Genomic DNA, 16,774 nt, shown 5'->3' on the forward strand with positions numbered 1-16,774 from the left:
TTCTTTTTTGGGGAGTTACACGAGGCGGGGAGGTGTCTCTCAGCGAAATGCGGTGGGGCGTCTTTCTCCTCTCGTTCGCCGCGCACCTCTTCCTCTTCGACCTCTTTAGCCCCGGGACGCCGCACGACCTCGACCACATCCTCGACTGGGCCCTGCTTGGCCCGGGGGCTGCCACCGCTGCATCGCCGATCCACGGCGTCTACCTGTTCCGCGGCCTCAACCCACCGCTGCTGGCCGACACGAGCTACTGCGACTGGGACGCAGCGGAGCAGGTCGTCTCGTGCCCGACGTGGGCGCCCGGCTTCTTCCACGCGGTCGCAGACAGCCTTGACTACACCGGGACCCCGTTCGCGCCGACCACCTTCCCCTTCTCGAGCCCGGGCCTCAGCGGCCGCGCACTGATCCGCGTGCTGCGGCTGGGACGGCTCCTCCGTCTGCGGATCGTCTTCCAGTTTGACGCGCGGCTGCGCGAGGCAGCGACGGCGGAGACCGTGCTTGGCTTTGGGGTCGCGGGGCGGCAGGCGGGTGGGCTCGGCTTCAAGCTGCGGCGGCTCGGCGGCGGCGCGTGGAGGAGGGTCAACCTGTGGCACGGCGTGGAGGCGGAGAGCTACTACGACCTGCTGCCCGTGCTGACTGCGCGCGGCGGCCTCAACCGGCGCAACCTCGCGCTTGCAAAGGAGAAGCTCGGCGGGAGCCAGCTGCTCAGCCTCTGACCTCCGACCTTTCACATCTGGATCTGCGGCTGTTGGCGCATGGCCTCGAATGGCCGCGAGGGGGGAGCGGCCGAGGTGGATTTGTTTTCTTATTTTCACAACACTGGGCACCGGAGTCCGGACTCTGCCAGTGGCAGTGCGCCCCAGTCCCGTAAAGAAAAACAAACAAAATTCAGCATTTTGCGGACTTAATTCTTCCTTTGAGCAGGATTGCGATCTACGTTTGTTTGATTTTGAGGCTTTCGGAGGCCTTGGAAAGGAGGTCCGCAGCACCCTGAGGCCGAGGCGGCGAACCAGCTGAGCAACAAACTTTCGCACGCTCAGCACCTGGTGCGGTCACATGGACCACCAAGAACTGGCACGGGCTGCAGATGCAGCGTTTGTCTGTCGTCCTCCACACCGCCGTGGCGTGGCAGACGGTGAACGAGCTAGCGTGCGGGGAGAGCGGCATTGTGCATGGTGCGGAGTGCATTGCCGTTCTTAACGGAGTCGCTTAGGCGGCTCCGGTGGTGAGCCGGTGTGTGTGCCAGTCCGCGCCAGTCCGCGCCCTTGTCGTGCCAGTGTGCTAAAAGAAAGAAAGAAAACAGACACGCCAACGAGGGATGGGACGAGGACAGGGTCCCCACCTGCACGAGCAGGATTTTGGAAGGAAGGACGATCAGGGGGACAGGTGGGGCTCTCCTGCTCCTGACAAGGGACACGACAGGCTCGCAGCGCGGTGCGCGGTGGACTCCCACATCCACTGGCGGTCTCATCTCAGTCTAGCCAGTGTGCTAAAAGAAAGAAAGAAAACACACAACCCAAGGGAGGGATAGCCAGTGTGCTGTGAGAGAGGCTTGCGGTTCAAGAATTCTTCATTTCCCTAGGCTGCCCGGGGCCTGCCAGTGGTCCGCCGCCGCGCGCGCTGTATATGGCGGAGACTCCCCACGTACCCTTCCGCCATTCGCGCGTCGTCGCGCCGATGGTCGGCGCCTCCGACCTCGCCTTCCGGCTGCTGTGCCGGCGCCACGGCGCGGACTGCGCCTATACCGAGATGCTCGACGCGAGGCGCTTTGTTGGCGAGCCCGAGTACGCGAGCAGCCTCTTCTGGAGCCAGCTTGGCGGCGCCGCCGACCGTCCGCTCGTGGCGCAGTTCTGCGGCAACGAGCCGGACGAGCTGGTTGCGGCGGCGCGGCTGGTCGAAACGCACGTGGACGCGGTCGACCTGAACCTCGGCTGCCCGCAGGCGAGGGCCAAGGAGGGCGTGTACGGCGCGTACCTCCTCGACGATCACCACTGGCCGCGCGTCTTTGCCATCGTCGACGCGCTCGCGGCCGCCCTCTCCGTCCCGGTCACCTGCAAGGTGCGGCTCTGTGACTCGCTCGACCAGACGCTCGCCTTTGCGGCTGGCCTGCAGCGGGCGGGATGCAAGCTTGTCGCCTGCCACGGCCGCCTGCGCGGCTCGGCCACCCGCCGCCGATCCGGCCCCGCGGACCTCGCGGCGGTGGCCGCGCTGGCCGCCTCGCTCCGCATCCCCACCCTCACAAACGGAAACGTCCGCGCCGCTGCCGACGTGGCCGCCGCGGCCGCCGCCACCGGCGCGGCGGGCGTGATGGTTGCGGAGGCGCTGCTCGCAGACCCCGCCCTCTTCGCGCGCGAGGCGACGGGGCGGCGGTGTGGCACGTCCGACCGGAGGGGCCTCGCCCTCGAGTACCTCGATCTGGCGACCGCTCACCCGCCTCCCAGCCTCGACTACGCGCGAGCGCACTTGGGCTACATGCTCGGCCGCAGCGGGGCGGGCGCGCGACTCGCATACAAGCACTCGCACTGGGACCCGCACGCGCTGCGGCAGGCGCTCCTCGCCGCCGCCTCGCTGCGCCAGCTGCAGTCCCTCGCCGCAGCCGCCTTCGGGCGGGGCGGGCGGCGGTGGAGGGTCGAGCAGCCGCCGCCGTGGTGGGGCGGCGGCGAGGCGCTTTCGGTAGAGGGGGGGTCCGGGGAGGCGGACGCGGACGCGGACGCGGGGGGTTCGGACGCGGAGGCGGCGGACGCGGAGGCGGAGGCGGAGGCGGAGGCGGAGGCGGAGGCGGAGGCGGAGGCAGAGGGGTGGGAGGCGCTGGGGACGTTGGAGGGGGCAGACGAGGCTGCCGCCGCCGCTGCTGTCGCGGCGGGCGAAGGCGGCAGCGGTGCCAGTCGCGGCGACATCGACGGCGGCGGCAGCTGCGGCGGCAATGGCGACTGCGGAGGCGGAGGCAGTGGCGGCGATTGCGGGACGGGCGCGCGCAAGCGGCCGCGGAGTATAGTGGTTTGGCACCGCGGCTGCATCGCAACGCTTCCGATGCCGTCCCACGGACTGCACGGCCCTGTGGTTGTGCCGCGCCGGTGGGTGCGGGCCCCGAAGGAGCCGCAGCGGAGCCGCCGCCCCGCCGGTGCCAGTGCTTGTGGTTGTACGTCAGCCGCCACGAGCGCGTGTACGTGACGCGACACCACGTCTGTTTTCGCTTCGGCTTTCGCGTGGTGACTCTGACTGGAACACTGATCACTGTGGTCTGACGTCTGGGTGCGCCCCCCGCGCCGCCGCAGGCGGCGCGCGCGCCGCGCGGCGCCCGGGCCCGCGCGCCCGCCGCGGTCGCGTGTGGCGTGAGCGGTGAGCGGTGACGGGTGAGTGTGGAGGACGGACGACGGTTCGGTTCGTCGAGTTCGACTCATAGAAACGAGTGGATGAGCGATGAGGACGCAGGCATTGTCTCTCGACTTTTGTACTACAGAGGAGCGCCAAAACTCCACACTGCACAAACACAGACGGCGCACACAGACCACAGGCGCTCACGCGCCTAATAGGTGGCGTCGTGAGCGCGCGCGCGGCGGAGCAGACTCGAGACAGGCTCAGAAGATGGCTGGGGGCGCGGCGCCGCCCAGGCCGCCGGTCGGGTAGAGCGCGTCGACGCCGAGGATCTCGTGCACGAGGCAGCCGGTGATGCCGAGCATCGCGGCGCGGCCGTTCTGGCGCTCGGCGTTCAGCTTGAAGGTCTTGGTCTCGGGGTCGTCGTACCGCACCCACGGGATGCCCGCGATGTCGCCCACCTCGCCGTCGTCCTCGTTGTTGTCCGGGTTGGAGGCGTAGCCGCCGGTCTGGCCCTTGGCCAGGCCGAGGCCGTAGCCCGTCTCCTGGAAGAGGCAGAAGAGCATGATCTGCAGCCAGCCGAAGGTGGGGACCGCCTCGAGCGAGCCGAAGCAGCTGGTCGGGATGTCGGAGAACTTGGTGCCCGACAGGGTGAGCGCGCCCGGGAGGACGACGCCCGCCTTGAGCGCGATGACGTGGAGGAAGCCGAGCATGGCGGCGCGGCCGTGCTTGACCTCCATGATCTGCGGCGGGGCGGGGCGGGGCAGGCGTGAGGGCGCGCGAGGCGGATGGGGAGCGAGGGAAGGGAGGGGGAGGCGGCGACGGCGGAGGAGGAAGGGGCGGGGCGGCGCAGGGGCGGTGCGGGGCGCACCTCGTAGCGGCGCATGTCGCGCGTCTCGATGAGGCCGAGCGGGTCGTACACGCCGAGCGGCGGGAGGACGCCGATGTCGCCCTCGGAGAACATGGTGACGGCGGACGAGCGGGCCGGCGCGCGCATCGCGGGCGCGGAGAAGGCCTGGGCCGAGTCGAGGACAGCGAGGGCGACAGTGGAGATCATGTTGTTCTGCGGCGCGGGGAAGAGCGGGCGCGGTCAGCCGGACGAGTTCGGCGGAGGGCGACGCGGGTGTGGCGGAGGAGAGGCGGGGCGAGGCGGGGCGAGGCCGGGGCGGGGCGGGTTCAGGCGAGCGGAGGGAGCTGTGTGCGCGAGCAGGCACCTTTTGTGTTCGATGAAGGGATCCGTTGCAGCCAAATTAGGGCTTGAGATTTGAGAAACCGAGCTCCAAATTACGGCTGGAGATTTCAGGGTGTGTGGATCTTACGAACTACCCGAGGGTGAACTGCTGACGGGGTTTGCGATGAGGAGCGATCCGAACGTGGCATTCGGGTGATCAGAAATCGGGGTGCAGCTTGTCCAGAGCCGTGTGGTCCACTGTCGCGGGGCGGGTTGCCGGAATGGTGGCACTGAGGCCCGAGGGGTGCGGGAGGCGCACGGCGGGGGCCGGCCTCGGGGTGAGGGTGAGGTCGGCCGCCGCCACCGGGGGTCGCCGCGCCGTAGAGCGGCCCGCCGGTCTCCCTGCTGGCGGTGCGCGCGGCCGCGCTCAAAGGCGCTGATTGCTCGGCCGCGCGGGGCCAGGTGACTCGCCCGCTGGAAGGGTGGTGCACGGGGTTTGCGGCGGGGTCCCCAACGTCCCCGGCGGCGGCCCGCTGGCGGGCCGCCGCCGCCGCCAGCGCGGCGGCGATGACGGAGAGCTCGTGGTGCTCGGTGTCGCTCTCCATCTCGTCGAAGAGGTCGCTTGCCCTCTGCTCGAGGGCTCGTGCCCATGCCTTGTCCCGCAGTGCTCGGACCTGCGCGCGGGTGCGCTCGAACTCCGCTGGCATCTCTGCGAGCTCGGTGTGGTCCGCCCGCCTCTCGGGCCTGTGGGACGTGCCGTCCAGGGCGACGTAGCGATCTCCCTTGTCTGAGGGAAGACCACCATCCGTGTCTGCTCCCTCCCCCACGGCCCGCTGCGGTGGGGTCGGTGCGCCACGCCGTGCGGCGTACTTGTACGTGTCGTGCAGCGCCGGGGGCTTGCGCGTGCGGAGGGCACGCACCCCGGGCGCGGCGCCCGCCTAGAGGCAGGCACTCAGGCTCGGACACTGGCGCGCTATGGGTGGACGCGGGACGGGAGGAAAGACACGGGCGAAAGCTTAAAAGGAAGTGGTATGAGGGGTATCGCGCGCCTTGCGGGATGCGCGGGTTCAACCTCGGCGCGACCAAACTTAGCTCATCAATTCCCCGACCCCCCCACGAGGTGGTTTCGACCAACACGGAAGCACAAGTGTGCCCGTGGGCACGATTAGCTCTCGCGGGCGATGCCATCAACGAAGCGCGCCGCGCACTCGGTGCTCGCCGAGCTGAAGCGCGACCTGGCGACCCAGCCGAAGCGGCCTCGATCCTCCAGCCTCCTGACTGCTCCAGTGAGGAAGGAGCTCATCCGGAGAATGCGGGAGGTCCGCCGTGACGTCGCCACCCACCCGCGCCGCCGCCGCTGCCCCTCGCCTTCACCCGTCGCCACTCCTCACCCACGCTCACCTCGCGTCCGCGTGCGCCGGCCTCCAGGCGTGCGACGAGTTTAGGTCGGGCACGGATGAGTCTGATCGGCGCCCGCTGCAGCCATTCGTGGTGGGCCATGCCGCAGCCTACCTGGACCGCTACGTCGCCACGCAGGTGCCACCTGCCCCGTCGCACACCCATCCTCGCCGGCGCCACCGCCGCAGCCACCGTCGCCGCCGCAAGTCTGGTCGCCGGCGTCAGCCACAGTTTCGCCGCCACACACCGCTGACGCCTCCCATCACCGCCTCCCATCACCCCAGCACGTCTGGTCGGTATCTCCTCTCGCCACCACCCACTCACCTCGGGACGCTCCCTTGCTCCCGACAGGCCTCGCTCTCTAACGTCAACCTGACCGCGGCGGTGTGCCTGCTGCTGGCGACGAAGTTTTGCGACGTTTGCTGCCCGCAGCTCGACGAGCTCTGCGAGCTGTTTGAGGTCGGCGGGCCCAAGGTCGACAGCCAGTTCCGAGAGAGTCTTCCGAGACCCATCCGAGAGGGGGGGGGGGGGGGGGGCTCCGAGCCGCTCAGTCCCACCGCCTTCCAATCGCACCACCTTCGCCCTGCGCAGGGCTGCGCCAAGCAAACGGTCAAGGCGGCGGAGCGGCACATCGCCGAATCCCTTGGGTGGGACATGAACGTGATCACGCCGCACGCGCTGCTCCCACCGCTGCTAGAGCTCGTCAGCGCCACCGGGCAGACGCAGAGGATAGCCGAAGAGATGATCCTGGAATCCTACGAGGTGCCTCTCCGCCCTCCCTCCCCACCACACAAGATCCGCCGCCGCCAGTCCCACGGCGAGGTCCGCAGTTCGCACGGCGCGGCACCAGCCAGCGCCAGGCAACTCGGTGAACGGCGGCATAGCTTCTTCACCTTCCGACCGGTCGGCTGTTCTCACAGGCGCACCCGCTCGAGCATCGCCCTCTCACAGTGGCCGCCGCCTCCATCATGGCGACGTGGCACTTTCTCAGCGACCTCGAGGCGGAGACGTGCCATACTGAAGAACTGGCGCGACTTTGCGACGTCGACCTGGCGCGCGCACGCCCTCCTGCTGCCCACTACAGCACAGACGGCCGTGGCGACATGCTCTCCCACCTAGCCGCCCTCTTACTGACTTGCGCCCGTGTGCGCGCTTTGGCAGAGCGAGTTGCTCAAGTGCACGTACACGCTCGCCTCCACCTTCAACGCATCGATTGGAACTGTGCTGGGCGGGCGTACGCTGGTGGATTCGCCAGGCTCGGTCATGATGCTCACCCATGACTTGTCCTCATGGTGAGAGAGCTAGTGAGCCGAGGTTGGCGAGTCGACACGCTGTTGAGCCGCTCGGCGACGTGTCGTCCTCCCGCCGCACATGGACCATGCAGTCTGCACTGCATGCACGGCATGCACGGCATGCATTGTCAGCTCACTACTGGCGGTGGCGTCCGTGTCTCTGCTCTGGCTTGGAAGCGGGGCCCTGTTGTCTGATGTGGCTGTTGACTTGTTGAGAGTGTGTTTTCGTTGTGGAATGGCCTTGCGCGCGGCGCGAGTCCGCGCGTCCGATTTGGCATGTGTTTCTGGTTGCATCTGAGATGCAGTGCAACAAGGAAGTGGTGATGGATTACGAGACGTACCACACGCTCAAGGCAAAAGTACAAATGGTCTCAAAAAGATGTTACATGGCTCGCCGCGGCGGGCGCGCAGGCACCCAGGCAGGCCCTCTGCGCTCTGGCAGGCGTGCAGCTTGGGCGGGAAAATAGAGACCGTTCCGTCAGCACCAAAAGCGCGGCGGCGGGGATGGCGAGAGCGACTCGTCGCCTCAGTGAGAGCAGTTCCGTCAGCGCCAGGATGGTTGCACGACAGTGCGAATGGCGAGAGCGACTCGTCGCCTGCGGCCCGGTCGCCCTCGGCTCGTCAGCCTTGCCGAGGGGGGCTCGAGTTTTGTGGGAAGAAGCGCTCCAACAGAGCAGCCACAACTCCTTGCCTGTCGGCGGACGCCTCCGACACCTCGCCCGCCACGGCTCGCAGTGTCGAGGTCGGCCACCGCTCCAGCAAACTTGCCGGCTCGCCGAGCCGGAAGATGAGCGCCAGGCGCCGCACTCGATCCGACGGAGTCCCCTCTGTGGCGAGGCCTACGGCAAAGAGCGCCTCCGCCACCGTGCCATCTGCACAGGCTCGGAGGCGCCGGCCCCACGTCTCCTCAGCCAGCACCGCCACACTCTGCGGCCGCAGAGGCGAGGACCTCACTGGCTGGTGGCCACATGGCTTTTTCCTCGGCGGCGTCGATGGGATGGGGGTGGACGGCTCCGGCAGCGAGCATCGCAATTCAGTCAGCTCGTCCTGGATGGCCGAGACAGAGTTGGGGGATGGAACTCGCTGCCTAACTCGCCTCGCGCCACTCGACTGCTCGGTTGGGCCACCGTGCGGCTGCATTCTGCCTCTGCCTCTCGACTGCTCAATGCGCTCAATCGCCCGGCCGCGTTCGCGCCCCCGAGGGGCGTTTGACCGTCGCGCAGCCTTGGCCGCGGGTAGTTGCACGCGGACGAGGTGCCAGTCGGGTAGGGAAACGTCGGCTTTGGGGAGGGTACCCATTCGTTGCTGGTAGCGAGTCGACGCTGCTTGACCTGCCAGCGTCGACTCGCCCTGTTCGCAGATCTCCTCTGCTGGCGCCATGTGCCTGTCGCCGGCGCTGCAGAGCGGCGAGGACATCGTCAGCCACCAGCTCGAGCTGCAGTCGATCTTGCACGGTGTGCACCAGCGCTACGCCGGCCGCCAAGGGCGGTACAACAAGCACGACACGGCGCGGCTCCGCTACATCAAAAACACCGCCTTCCCGGGCCTGCGCTTCGGCAAGATGGTGCCGGAGCGAGACATGGCGATGCTCAGCCCTCTCCCACCGTCGCGGATCGCCCGTCACCTCGCCTCTCCGCAGGGTCATCTCTCGCGCCGTCTGCATCTCTCTGCCGGTCGCCAGCACCCGCCACCGACTGGCTGCACCGCCACTCGCGACGCGCCACCCTCGCTCACCAGCCTGCATACGCGCTACTCCCGCCGTGCCTTTGCTGCCACATGGATCGCATGTCACTGCAAACGCGCCCGCAGCCGCGCCGTAAAGGTCTGCCTTGCTGGCTGACGATCTCACTCTCCCGCTCCTATTGCATCTGCCTCCCGCCTCCCAGCTCACATTTGACACTGCAGTAGGTGCTCCTGTCGACGCTGCCGCCGCTGCCACCGCTACTGTCACCGCTCGTTTGATAATCGACGCCACGCTTAGCGGCAGCGAGATCCGAGGTTGAGTCAACTTGCCTGGTGCGCTCTTGCGCGTGCCTTCAAGATCCACAAGTCAATTTGTACCAGAAATCCAAAGGTGGTGCAAAATGGATATCTCAAGATTGGCCTTTATTTCGCGCACCTGCTCTCCGCCGCCGCCGCTTACCTGCTGGCACGCCACCGCCCCGCGTCGCTAACTCAAGCCTCCCTGCTGCATCTTGCCACCCCTGCCACATGACTCGACCGCCGTCGCTGCTACCGCCCTCCCCGCCGCCCTCGAAGGCGCCACCAGCATTACGGCCGCCTTCATATCTCATTGATGCTGCCACCAACGCCACTTCCTCGATTCTGTGCCGCTGCAGCGGCGAGGCGCCGTCGCCACGATCGCCGCCAGCGCTGCTGATAGCCTCGGAGCGTCGCCGTGGCCGCGTTCTGGTCTGCCCACGCTTCCCTAAAACGTCTAGGACGAGCTCAGAGGCTAAGGGCGCATCATGTGGGACCATCTAGCTCTACTGGGTCCGCGACGGTGGTCGGCGCACCCCCGTCTCGAACGTGTGTGCTCTCTGTCTGTCTGTCTGTTGTTTCGGCTAAGTCGTTTTGTACCGGATTTCAATGTTAGTGGCAAAACCGCGGAGCCGAAAATGGCGTTTAATTTCGCGCACCTGCTGTCCGCCGCCTGCGGCGGCGCTCCGCGCCGCTTGGGGCGCCTGCGGCGCCCCTGGGCGCGCTGCGCGCGCCTGTTTTGGGGGGGCTACCAGCACCGAAAAAGTGCCGCTTTAGGGGATGTGTCGCCTGCGAGAGGGGTCGGGGGGGGGTATTTCGCCGGTGCCAGTCGTCCGGGACGAGAAGGAGGGAAGGGGCGGATTTCGCGAACTGCGAAAACGAACTGCGAGGTTCGTGAACTCCGTTCGAACTTAGGAAAAAGAAATCAGTGCTCGGGTTCGTTCTGTCGGAGCCGAGCTCGGCCCACGGCGGCTCCGGCCGTTACCTGCTCAAGGTCGGCATCGACCCGCCCCAGAGCGGTTCCCGCAGCTGGGCCGCTCCGAGGACTAGGCTCTAGGGTCCCGATGGTGCCGGCTGCGCTGTGAGCAGGCAGGGCCGCCCTGTGGTGCCTGGGCGCCGTGCGTTCTGAATGGCGAGTAGACTGGGGGGCGGGGGCTCCCCGAGGCGTCCAGGCGTACTTACTAGGCCTCTAGTAGGCAACCAGGGACTACAGCCTCTACAGGGTGGCAGGCCTGGCTGCAGAGCCAAAATCAGTAACCAGCCTCCGGCGGGGCCCCCCGCTACCATCCAAACCCGAGTACCGGTCTACTAATCATAGATAGAGGCTCAAGTGTGACACAAGTCCACACTGCACACACATATACGACATACACATGCGGCGGCGGCGGCGGCGGCGGTGGCGGCGGCGGCGGCGGCGGCAGCGGCACGCGCGGGCGGACGGATTCGGACGGGGCGGAGCAGCGACCGCCTGGGCGGCCGCTGCTCTGTCTGCCAGAGCGCGCGCCGTCTGCGCAGCTCGAGCGCGGTCAGGTGCACAGGGAAGCGTGGCGGCGCGGGGACGCGCGGCGGCAGTGGCGAGCAGGCGAGCGGCCCGCGCGCGGCGAGGCGGACAGGTGATCGGCAGGCGGGTGATGGGTCGGAGAGTGACCGCGCCCAGCGATCGGAGCGAGCCGATCGTCGCTTGGCCGCAGCTGACCTTGAAGGCGTGCGGAGCGCGACTGTTGGTGTCGGGGGGCGGCCGTCATGTGGCGAGGAGGGAGGACGACAAGTGCGCGTTACGGGTCGCTCTTCATCGCCAGTCGAGCGGCACTCAAGTCGAGACCGAAGGAAGCATGACGGGTTTGAGCAAGTCGCTTCGAACGCCCGTGAAATCTGCTTCGAAAAAGTCCCCCCAGTGGAAAATGGGGTTCGGGGCCGGAAAAAGAATCCTCGCGGGACTACTTATGTTTTCGTAAACGTAGTCGTGGCCCCCCGCTACGTCGCACGAGTGCAACTGGGTAGCGGGGGGCTAAAAATAGATTTGAATATTGCGGTTCGTTCGCGGTTCGTTCGCAGTTCAGACGAACTTCCCTGGTATTCCTTGGCCTGCGGGTATGAAGAGGGTCGGGGGGGAGGAGAAAACGGAAAAGGCTCGGCGGTTCACGAACTCTAGTTCGAGGGCTCGGCGCCCAAGGCGGCGAACGACCGAACCGATGCAGCGAACCAAGGGGATGCCGTCCACAGCGAACTCCGAAACCGAACGAACCGCGAGTTCACCGCGAACCAGTTCATGAACCAGTTCACCAGTTCGCCCGCGAAGGCGAACGTCGCCCAAGGGCTGGTTTACACGCAAAAAACAAAATCGATATTAGTGCGCTAGCGACGCTACAGCGGCCGAGTAGTCCAAAACAAATTTCCGATTCTTGAAGCCGTGCGGCCTTACGCGGCGTCGGCCCGCCCGATGCGCTGGTTGGCGGGAGCCTCCACGCCCTGGTCGGCTGCAAGCGTGAGCGTCTGGCGGTAGGTCGATTCCCAGGTGCCGGCGATGCACAACGTGCACCAGGGCGCCACGTGCCCGGTGCCGACCAGGGTGGGAGGCAGCTTCTGGCTCGTGACCAGTTCCGTGTCGGGCACCACGAACTGATCGTGTCGGAGGCACATCGGCGCCCGCAGGCAGCAGACGACATGCCGGATGACCAGCGGCAGCACCTTCGGGTCTCCTTGCCGCACCGACGCCGTGCGGTCTCGGCCCTTGCAGCAGATGCCGTCGCCGCCGCACACGCCCACGCAGTAGACTGGCGGGATGGTATTCTCCGCGTCGGTCATCACCAACTTGTAGAGGTTGTTGGCGAGCCAGCCCTTACATCCGGACAGCGACCTCCAATCGGCGCCTTCGAGCTGTTGCCGGAAGCGCACCACCCGCGACATGCTGAGTGTATTGAGCAGGAGCGCTTCTTGGTGTGCGAGGGCGCTACCGTCCGGCCTCACAACCTTGAAGTCGAAGATGGGCGAGTTGGGCCACGGCTGCCACAGATCGATGAGCGAGATGGGTGGTCCACCCAGCTTGCCGCACGCCGCACGCCGACCGTCCACGAACTCCTTCGACGGGGGTGGCGAGGTTGGCTTGTCGCTCATTGATCTGGGAGAACCCCCGCCGCGTTCAGGCGAACCCAGTAAATATGACGGTTTCGCGCCGACGGTTTCGCGCCGAACGCCAGAATAAAAGATACATGAACGATACCAATCATCCGGCCCGCTGGGTGCGCTTCTCAGCTCCCCGGCCCTGGATGTGCGGTTGATGACTGCACTCCAAGAGAAGTGCTCCAAGTGCATGACCTCGAAAAATCGCGGATACGGGCGACTCACTACTAGCCGCTTTTTGCGCAAGAGTACTGTGGTCTGTGCCTCACCACTCTCATTCAGACATCGTCTCAGCGATCCTCTCACAGTGTCCGTCAGACTCCTATCGACGGCACGACGGGTACCGTAGTCCGTACACCGTCGTAGCAGCACAGTCACAGAGGTGGGCAGCAAGCCAGCACCTGTCGACTCGCGAGTCTAGCTTGGTGAAGCATTGGTGTTGGTCCACGCACCACGGGGTCTTTAAAGGGCCACCTCACACACACTCCCCCCTCAGGGCTAAGCAGTGCGCAAGTCCACCCGAACTCTAGGCGAGGCATCGACCGCTCCTTTGGAATAGCTCTGTCAGTGGCTGCACTAGACGCCCATTACTATGATTAGATGGCGCGCGGCGCGGGCGGATGACTAGGGGAGAGAATGCGGAGAGACTAGCTCGCAGGTAGATGTGCTCAGCCAAGGGTAAGGGATGAGGGGAATGTGTCAGTGTGAGGGGTGCACCAACCGCAAAGCGTTGTGTTTACTGCTCGTTTACTCGAGACTGCCGCGACTGGTAAATAATACTCACTAATTTTAAGGGGTAACATTGATCATGTTGTGCACCGCGCGCGGCTCTCGGCTCATCTCTCAACAGTCTCACGTCTCGTCAGCTCGACGAAGAACCGACTGGCCACCGCGCACCGGCACCAAGACCATCGCCGTCCGCCAGGGGCCGGGCGTCATGTGGGGCGCTCCCCGTGGCAGAGGCTGCTCTCGCGTGGCCCGCCTCCGCCGCGCGGCTTCCGTCGCCCTCCTTCGCCTCCTCCCCCGCTGCCAGCTCCACGAGAAGAGGGCAGTGGTCGCTCCCTAGAAACCCGCGCCTCTCCGCCCCGCCGCCAAGCACCTCGGCGCGCACGACGCTGCCCGCGAGCCTCCTGTCGACGAGCACGTAGTCGATTCGCATCCCCTTTGCGTAGTAGCGGCCTGCGGCGGGGGGGCCGTCCTTGCCGGCGCAGCCGCGCCACGTCACGTCCGTCGCCCAGTTGGCGACCGGGTGGAGCGTGCGATAGGCGTCCACCTGGGGAGGGTCAGGGTCAGGGTCAGGGTCAGGGCCAGGGTCAGGGCCAGGGCCAGGGTCAGGGTCAGGGTCAGGGTAAGGGTCAGGGTCAGGGTCAGGGCCAGGGTCAGGGTCAGGGTCAGGGTTGGGGTGACGCGGCGGAGGAGGCGAGGCCAGGGAGGAGGCGGCGGAGGAGGCGAGGCGGCGGAGGAGGCGAGGAGGGGGAGGAGGCGAGGTGCGCACCAGCCCCCCGGCGGCCAGCAGGCTGCGGAAGCGGGCCTGCTCGTTGGGCGTGAAGCCGGGCTGGCCGCGGTCGTCGGCATGCGCCGCGCCTAGCCTCGGGAAATCTCGGGTGATCTCGGGCGATCTCGGGTGGTCTCGGCCGTCGGCGTGCGCCGCGCCCTGCCCGTTCTTGTCTCGGAACCAGCCAGGGTCGGGCCCCACATCCCCCCACTCGGCCGCCACATTCAGGTCTCCCAGCCTGCGGTGTGGAGACACCAGAGTCAGGGCGAGTGCAGCCGAGTACGGCTGAGTACGGCGGGGAACGCAGCGGAATCCGCTCCCCCAGGGTTGAACGCGGGTCCGTATTCCCCATCTAGGTCGCCCTTGCCAGACGAGCGGCCGCGCGGCGGCGGCTCCTCCCCTCCGCTGCAGCAGCGCCGCGCACGCCTCGTCCCAGCGGCGCCGGCGCGCGTGCGCGTCCTCGCTGCCGCCGTTGTTTGGTGTGTACGTCCCGAGCAGGTCGAAGCGCTCGAACGAGGCGAGGATCACGCGCCCCTCCGTCTGGTGCGTGGCGGCGGCCGCGTCGGGGTCGAGCGAGTGCCGCAACGCGTGCGGCTGTTCGCAGGCCGCCTTGACGAGGAGGCCGGTGCCCGCGTACTTGTACTCGGCGAGGCTCCAGTACGCGCGGTAGCCGTGCTCGCGCACAAAGCGTGCGATGGCGTCCGCCTCGCTCGCGAGCGAGTGCGACGCCCGCGAGAGCTTGTCCTGCTGCCGGCGCTGGCCGTCGCCCTTCTTGCAGCCGGCCGGGCCGAGCGCCGGCGAGCGAACCTCGCTGATGAAGACGACGTCCGGCGAGTGCTCGCGAAGGAAGCGATCGAGGTCCGGGCGATTGCACTGGATGCGCTGGATGAGCGAGTTGGCGTTCCACGCGGCGAGCGTGCGGACGTGCGGCTTGGGAGCGGCGGGAGCGGCGTCGTCCTCCTCGCGCGGCCGCTTGGAGCCGCTCGACTCGGCGCGCTTGAAGAAGGAGGCGATGGACATGAGAATCGCAGGCGGATAGCCTCGAGCAGTGGTTGGTGGTGTTGGCGGGGATGGCAGCCCGCGAGACGTCTCTGCTGTCAGCCTGCGGGAAAAGAAATAATGATCACCGTGGACGGCCGAGTTTTAAAAAATAAATAACGCAAGGGCCCTCAGCGGAGCTGGGAATAGGACCGCCGCAAGCGGCGTGGCGTGGAGCGGTTGAGCATCCCTCCGGGGGCCCCTCTGCGCCGGGGAGGCGTTGTTGGAGGCTAGGTAGGACGCAAGCGTCCGTCGCCCTTTTCAAACTCGGGGCCCACTCCGCTACGCTCCGACCCGAATTTGGAGGGCCTAAAAGTTTAAGGTGTTGCTGCGCAAAAGGGGTCGGACACAGGGCGCAGCTCATGCTAAGAGCTAGAAGGGGAGCTAGAGAGAACGACTACCCTGTCCCGTTATTGCGTACACCAACACCACACAAAAGCTCTCTCTCTCCTGTCCTCACTCAGAGCACAGAGGGGGGTCACAACTACCGAGTCTCTCGACTAGCTGCCACGTTGCCGACCGAGAGCGGATCTCCTCCTGCTCCGCAAGGAGGGTGGCCAAGGCTAAAGTCTTGTCGGAGCCGCCGGGAGTGTTGACGACTTGGAGAAGGTCGCCCTTGTACTTGTACTTGTAGAGATGCTCGAGGGGGTGCTTTGTGGGGCGGTGCGCAGCCAGGCCAGCAGTGAGGGGAGGCGCACCCTCACTCTCCTCGGTTGCAGAGCTCGTCGGAGGCTGCGTCACGACGGGAGGGTCCGCGACAGCAGTCCTCGGGCGAGCCGACCAACCAGCGCTGGGACTCGTTGTGACGGCAGACGCCGGCTGCCTCTCCAACCGCTTATGCAGCGTCCTTCTTTGCCCGTGCATGGGCTCGATCCGATTCCGCAGCGTGTCGTCCCCAGCGGCGGTGCTGCGCGGGCTCCGCCACGCGCAGCGCGGCGGCGCTCCAGAGAGGCGCCTGCTCGTCGACGAAGGCGACGAGCTGCTCTGGCGAGAGGCCAGACAGGCGGGCGCCGATGCGGTGGGAGGCCATCGGTGCCGCTCGTGTTCCGATTTCTTTTTCTTGTAATGCGAGAGAGTGAAGTTGAAGTACCATGACCCAGGAGGAGTCTACACGAGACATGTCGTACGCCCTGTTCACGCGCGCGCGAGACGTGCAGACAGGGTTGCCAGGTGAGAGCGAATGGCGCGGTTCACGCCTCGCACAACAGAGAGAGAGATGCGCTCTGCATGGTGGGACATAAAAGAGAGCGAGTACTTGGGCGAGTAGGCTGCGCGGTCAACGCTGCCGCGCGCGACTTTGCGCGCGAGGCGGCGCAGCTTGAGAACGGCGGTGGGCGAGAAGCCGCCGCCGAACGTCTCGTGGAGCAGCAGGTTGAAGTTGTTGCGCTTGACAAAGATCGCGTCGTGGTAGAAACCGCGATGCGCCTTGACGTAGCCGTGGCCGTTCTTGTGGTCGAAGGGTTGGCCGGGCTGCCCGCGCGCCTTGCAGCCCATGTTTAGGCGGCGGGCCTTCTCTTCGGATGTTGCCAAAGGCGTAGGAGTGGCCAACGGAGGCGGGCGTGCCGCCACTCGAGGCGTTGCCAACGCCCGGCGAGGAGGTCTTGAGGAGGGGCGTCCAGAGCTTGATTTCATTCACTTTGCCCTGTTTACGCGCGCGCGAGACGTGCAGACAGGGTTGCCAGGTGAGAGCGAATGGCGCGGTTCACGCCTCGCACAACAGAGAGAGAGATGCGCTCTGCATGGTGGGACATAAAAGAGAGCGAGTACTTGGGCGAGTAGGCCGTGCGGTCGACGCTGCCGCGCGCGACTTTGCGCGCGAGGCGGCGCAGCTTGAGAACGGCGGTGGGCGAGAAGCCGCCGCCGAACGTCTCGTGGTAGGAGCAGCAGGTTGAAGTTGTTGCGCTTGACAAAGATCGCGTCGTGGTAGAAACCGCGATGCGCCTTGACGTAGCCGTGGCCGCGGTCTTG

At 66.7% G+C, this 16,774-nt stretch overlaps 5 protein-coding genes across 5 annotated transcripts; 3 read left to right on the forward strand and 2 right to left on the reverse strand.

The window, feature by feature from the left end:
- Nucleotides 1–47: 47 nt before the first annotated feature.
- EMIHUDRAFT_114073 (hypothetical protein) lies at nucleotides 48–713 on the forward strand (the record flags this gene model as incomplete). The annotated part of the gene is made up of 1 exon (XM_005781156.1): nucleotides 48–713. One exon carries the CDS (start codon nucleotides 48–50, stop codon nucleotides 711–713), a length of 666 nt encoding a protein of 221 aa, XP_005781213.1.
- Nucleotides 714–1,674: 961 nt separating this feature from the next.
- Nucleotides 1,675–3,242, forward strand: EMIHUDRAFT_234622 (hypothetical protein; the record flags this gene model as incomplete). Its single annotated transcript, XM_005781157.1, has 3 exons — nucleotides 1,675–2,247; nucleotides 2,317–2,716; nucleotides 3,091–3,242. The coding sequence occupies 3 exons, from the start codon at nucleotides 1,675–1,677 to the stop codon at nucleotides 3,240–3,242; spliced, it is 1,125 nt and encodes a 374-aa protein (XP_005781214.1).
- A 184-nt stretch (nucleotides 3,243–3,426) lies between these two features.
- On the reverse strand, nucleotides 3,427–4,277 carry Lhcf65 (light harvesting protein; the record flags this gene model as incomplete). The annotated part of the gene is made up of 2 exons (XM_005781158.1): nucleotides 3,427–4,055; nucleotides 4,184–4,277. Coding segments are annotated over 2 exons (574 nt in total), but the record flags the coding sequence as incomplete, so codon positions are not given.
- Nucleotides 4,278–5,664: 1,387 nt separating this feature from the next.
- Nucleotides 5,665–9,013, forward strand: EMIHUDRAFT_114075 (hypothetical protein; the record flags this gene model as incomplete). The annotated part of the gene is made up of 6 exons (XM_005781159.1): nucleotides 5,665–5,802; nucleotides 5,912–6,019; nucleotides 6,233–6,355; nucleotides 6,473–6,643; nucleotides 6,802–7,026; nucleotides 8,534–9,013. 6 exons carry the CDS (start codon nucleotides 5,665–5,667, stop codon nucleotides 9,011–9,013), a joined length of 1,245 nt encoding a protein of 414 aa, XP_005781216.1.
- A 4,029-nt stretch (nucleotides 9,014–13,042) lies between these two features.
- EMIHUDRAFT_418523 (hypothetical protein) lies at nucleotides 13,043–14,800 on the reverse strand. The gene is made up of 4 exons (XM_005781160.1): nucleotides 14,136–14,800; nucleotides 13,927–14,006; nucleotides 13,769–13,857; nucleotides 13,043–13,546 (listed from the first exon to the last, which is right to left on the reverse strand). The coding sequence occupies exons 1-4, from the start codon at nucleotides 14,786–14,788 to the stop codon at nucleotides 13,136–13,138; spliced, it is 1,233 nt and encodes a 410-aa protein (XP_005781217.1). The 5' UTR covers nucleotides 14,789–14,800; the 3' UTR covers nucleotides 13,043–13,135.
- Nucleotides 14,801–16,774: the final 1,974 nt, after the last annotated feature.

Source organism: Emiliania huxleyi, assembly GCF_000372725.1.
Source record: "Emiliania huxleyi CCMP1516 chromosome Unknown EMIHUscaffold_206, whole genome shotgun sequence".
Lineage (NCBI taxonomy): Eukaryota > Haptophyta > Isochrysidales > Noelaerhabdaceae > Emiliania > Emiliania huxleyi.

Excerpts from the sequence above, each read along its gene's own strand:
- EMIHUDRAFT_418523 (XM_005781160.1), bottom strand. The coding sequence starts at position 14,788 with ATGTCCATCGCCTCCTTCTTCAAGCGCGCCGAGTCGAGCGGCTCCAAG. Across the intron at positions 14,007-14,135 it reads GCCGCGCGGCCGCTCGTCTG|GCTGGGAGACCTGAATGTGG; the intron begins GCAAGGGCGACC and ends TCCACACCGCAG. Across the intron at positions 13,858-13,926 it reads CCGAGACAAGAACGGGCAGG|GCGCGGCGCATGCCGACGAC; the intron begins GCGCGGCGCACG and ends TCCCGAGGCTAG.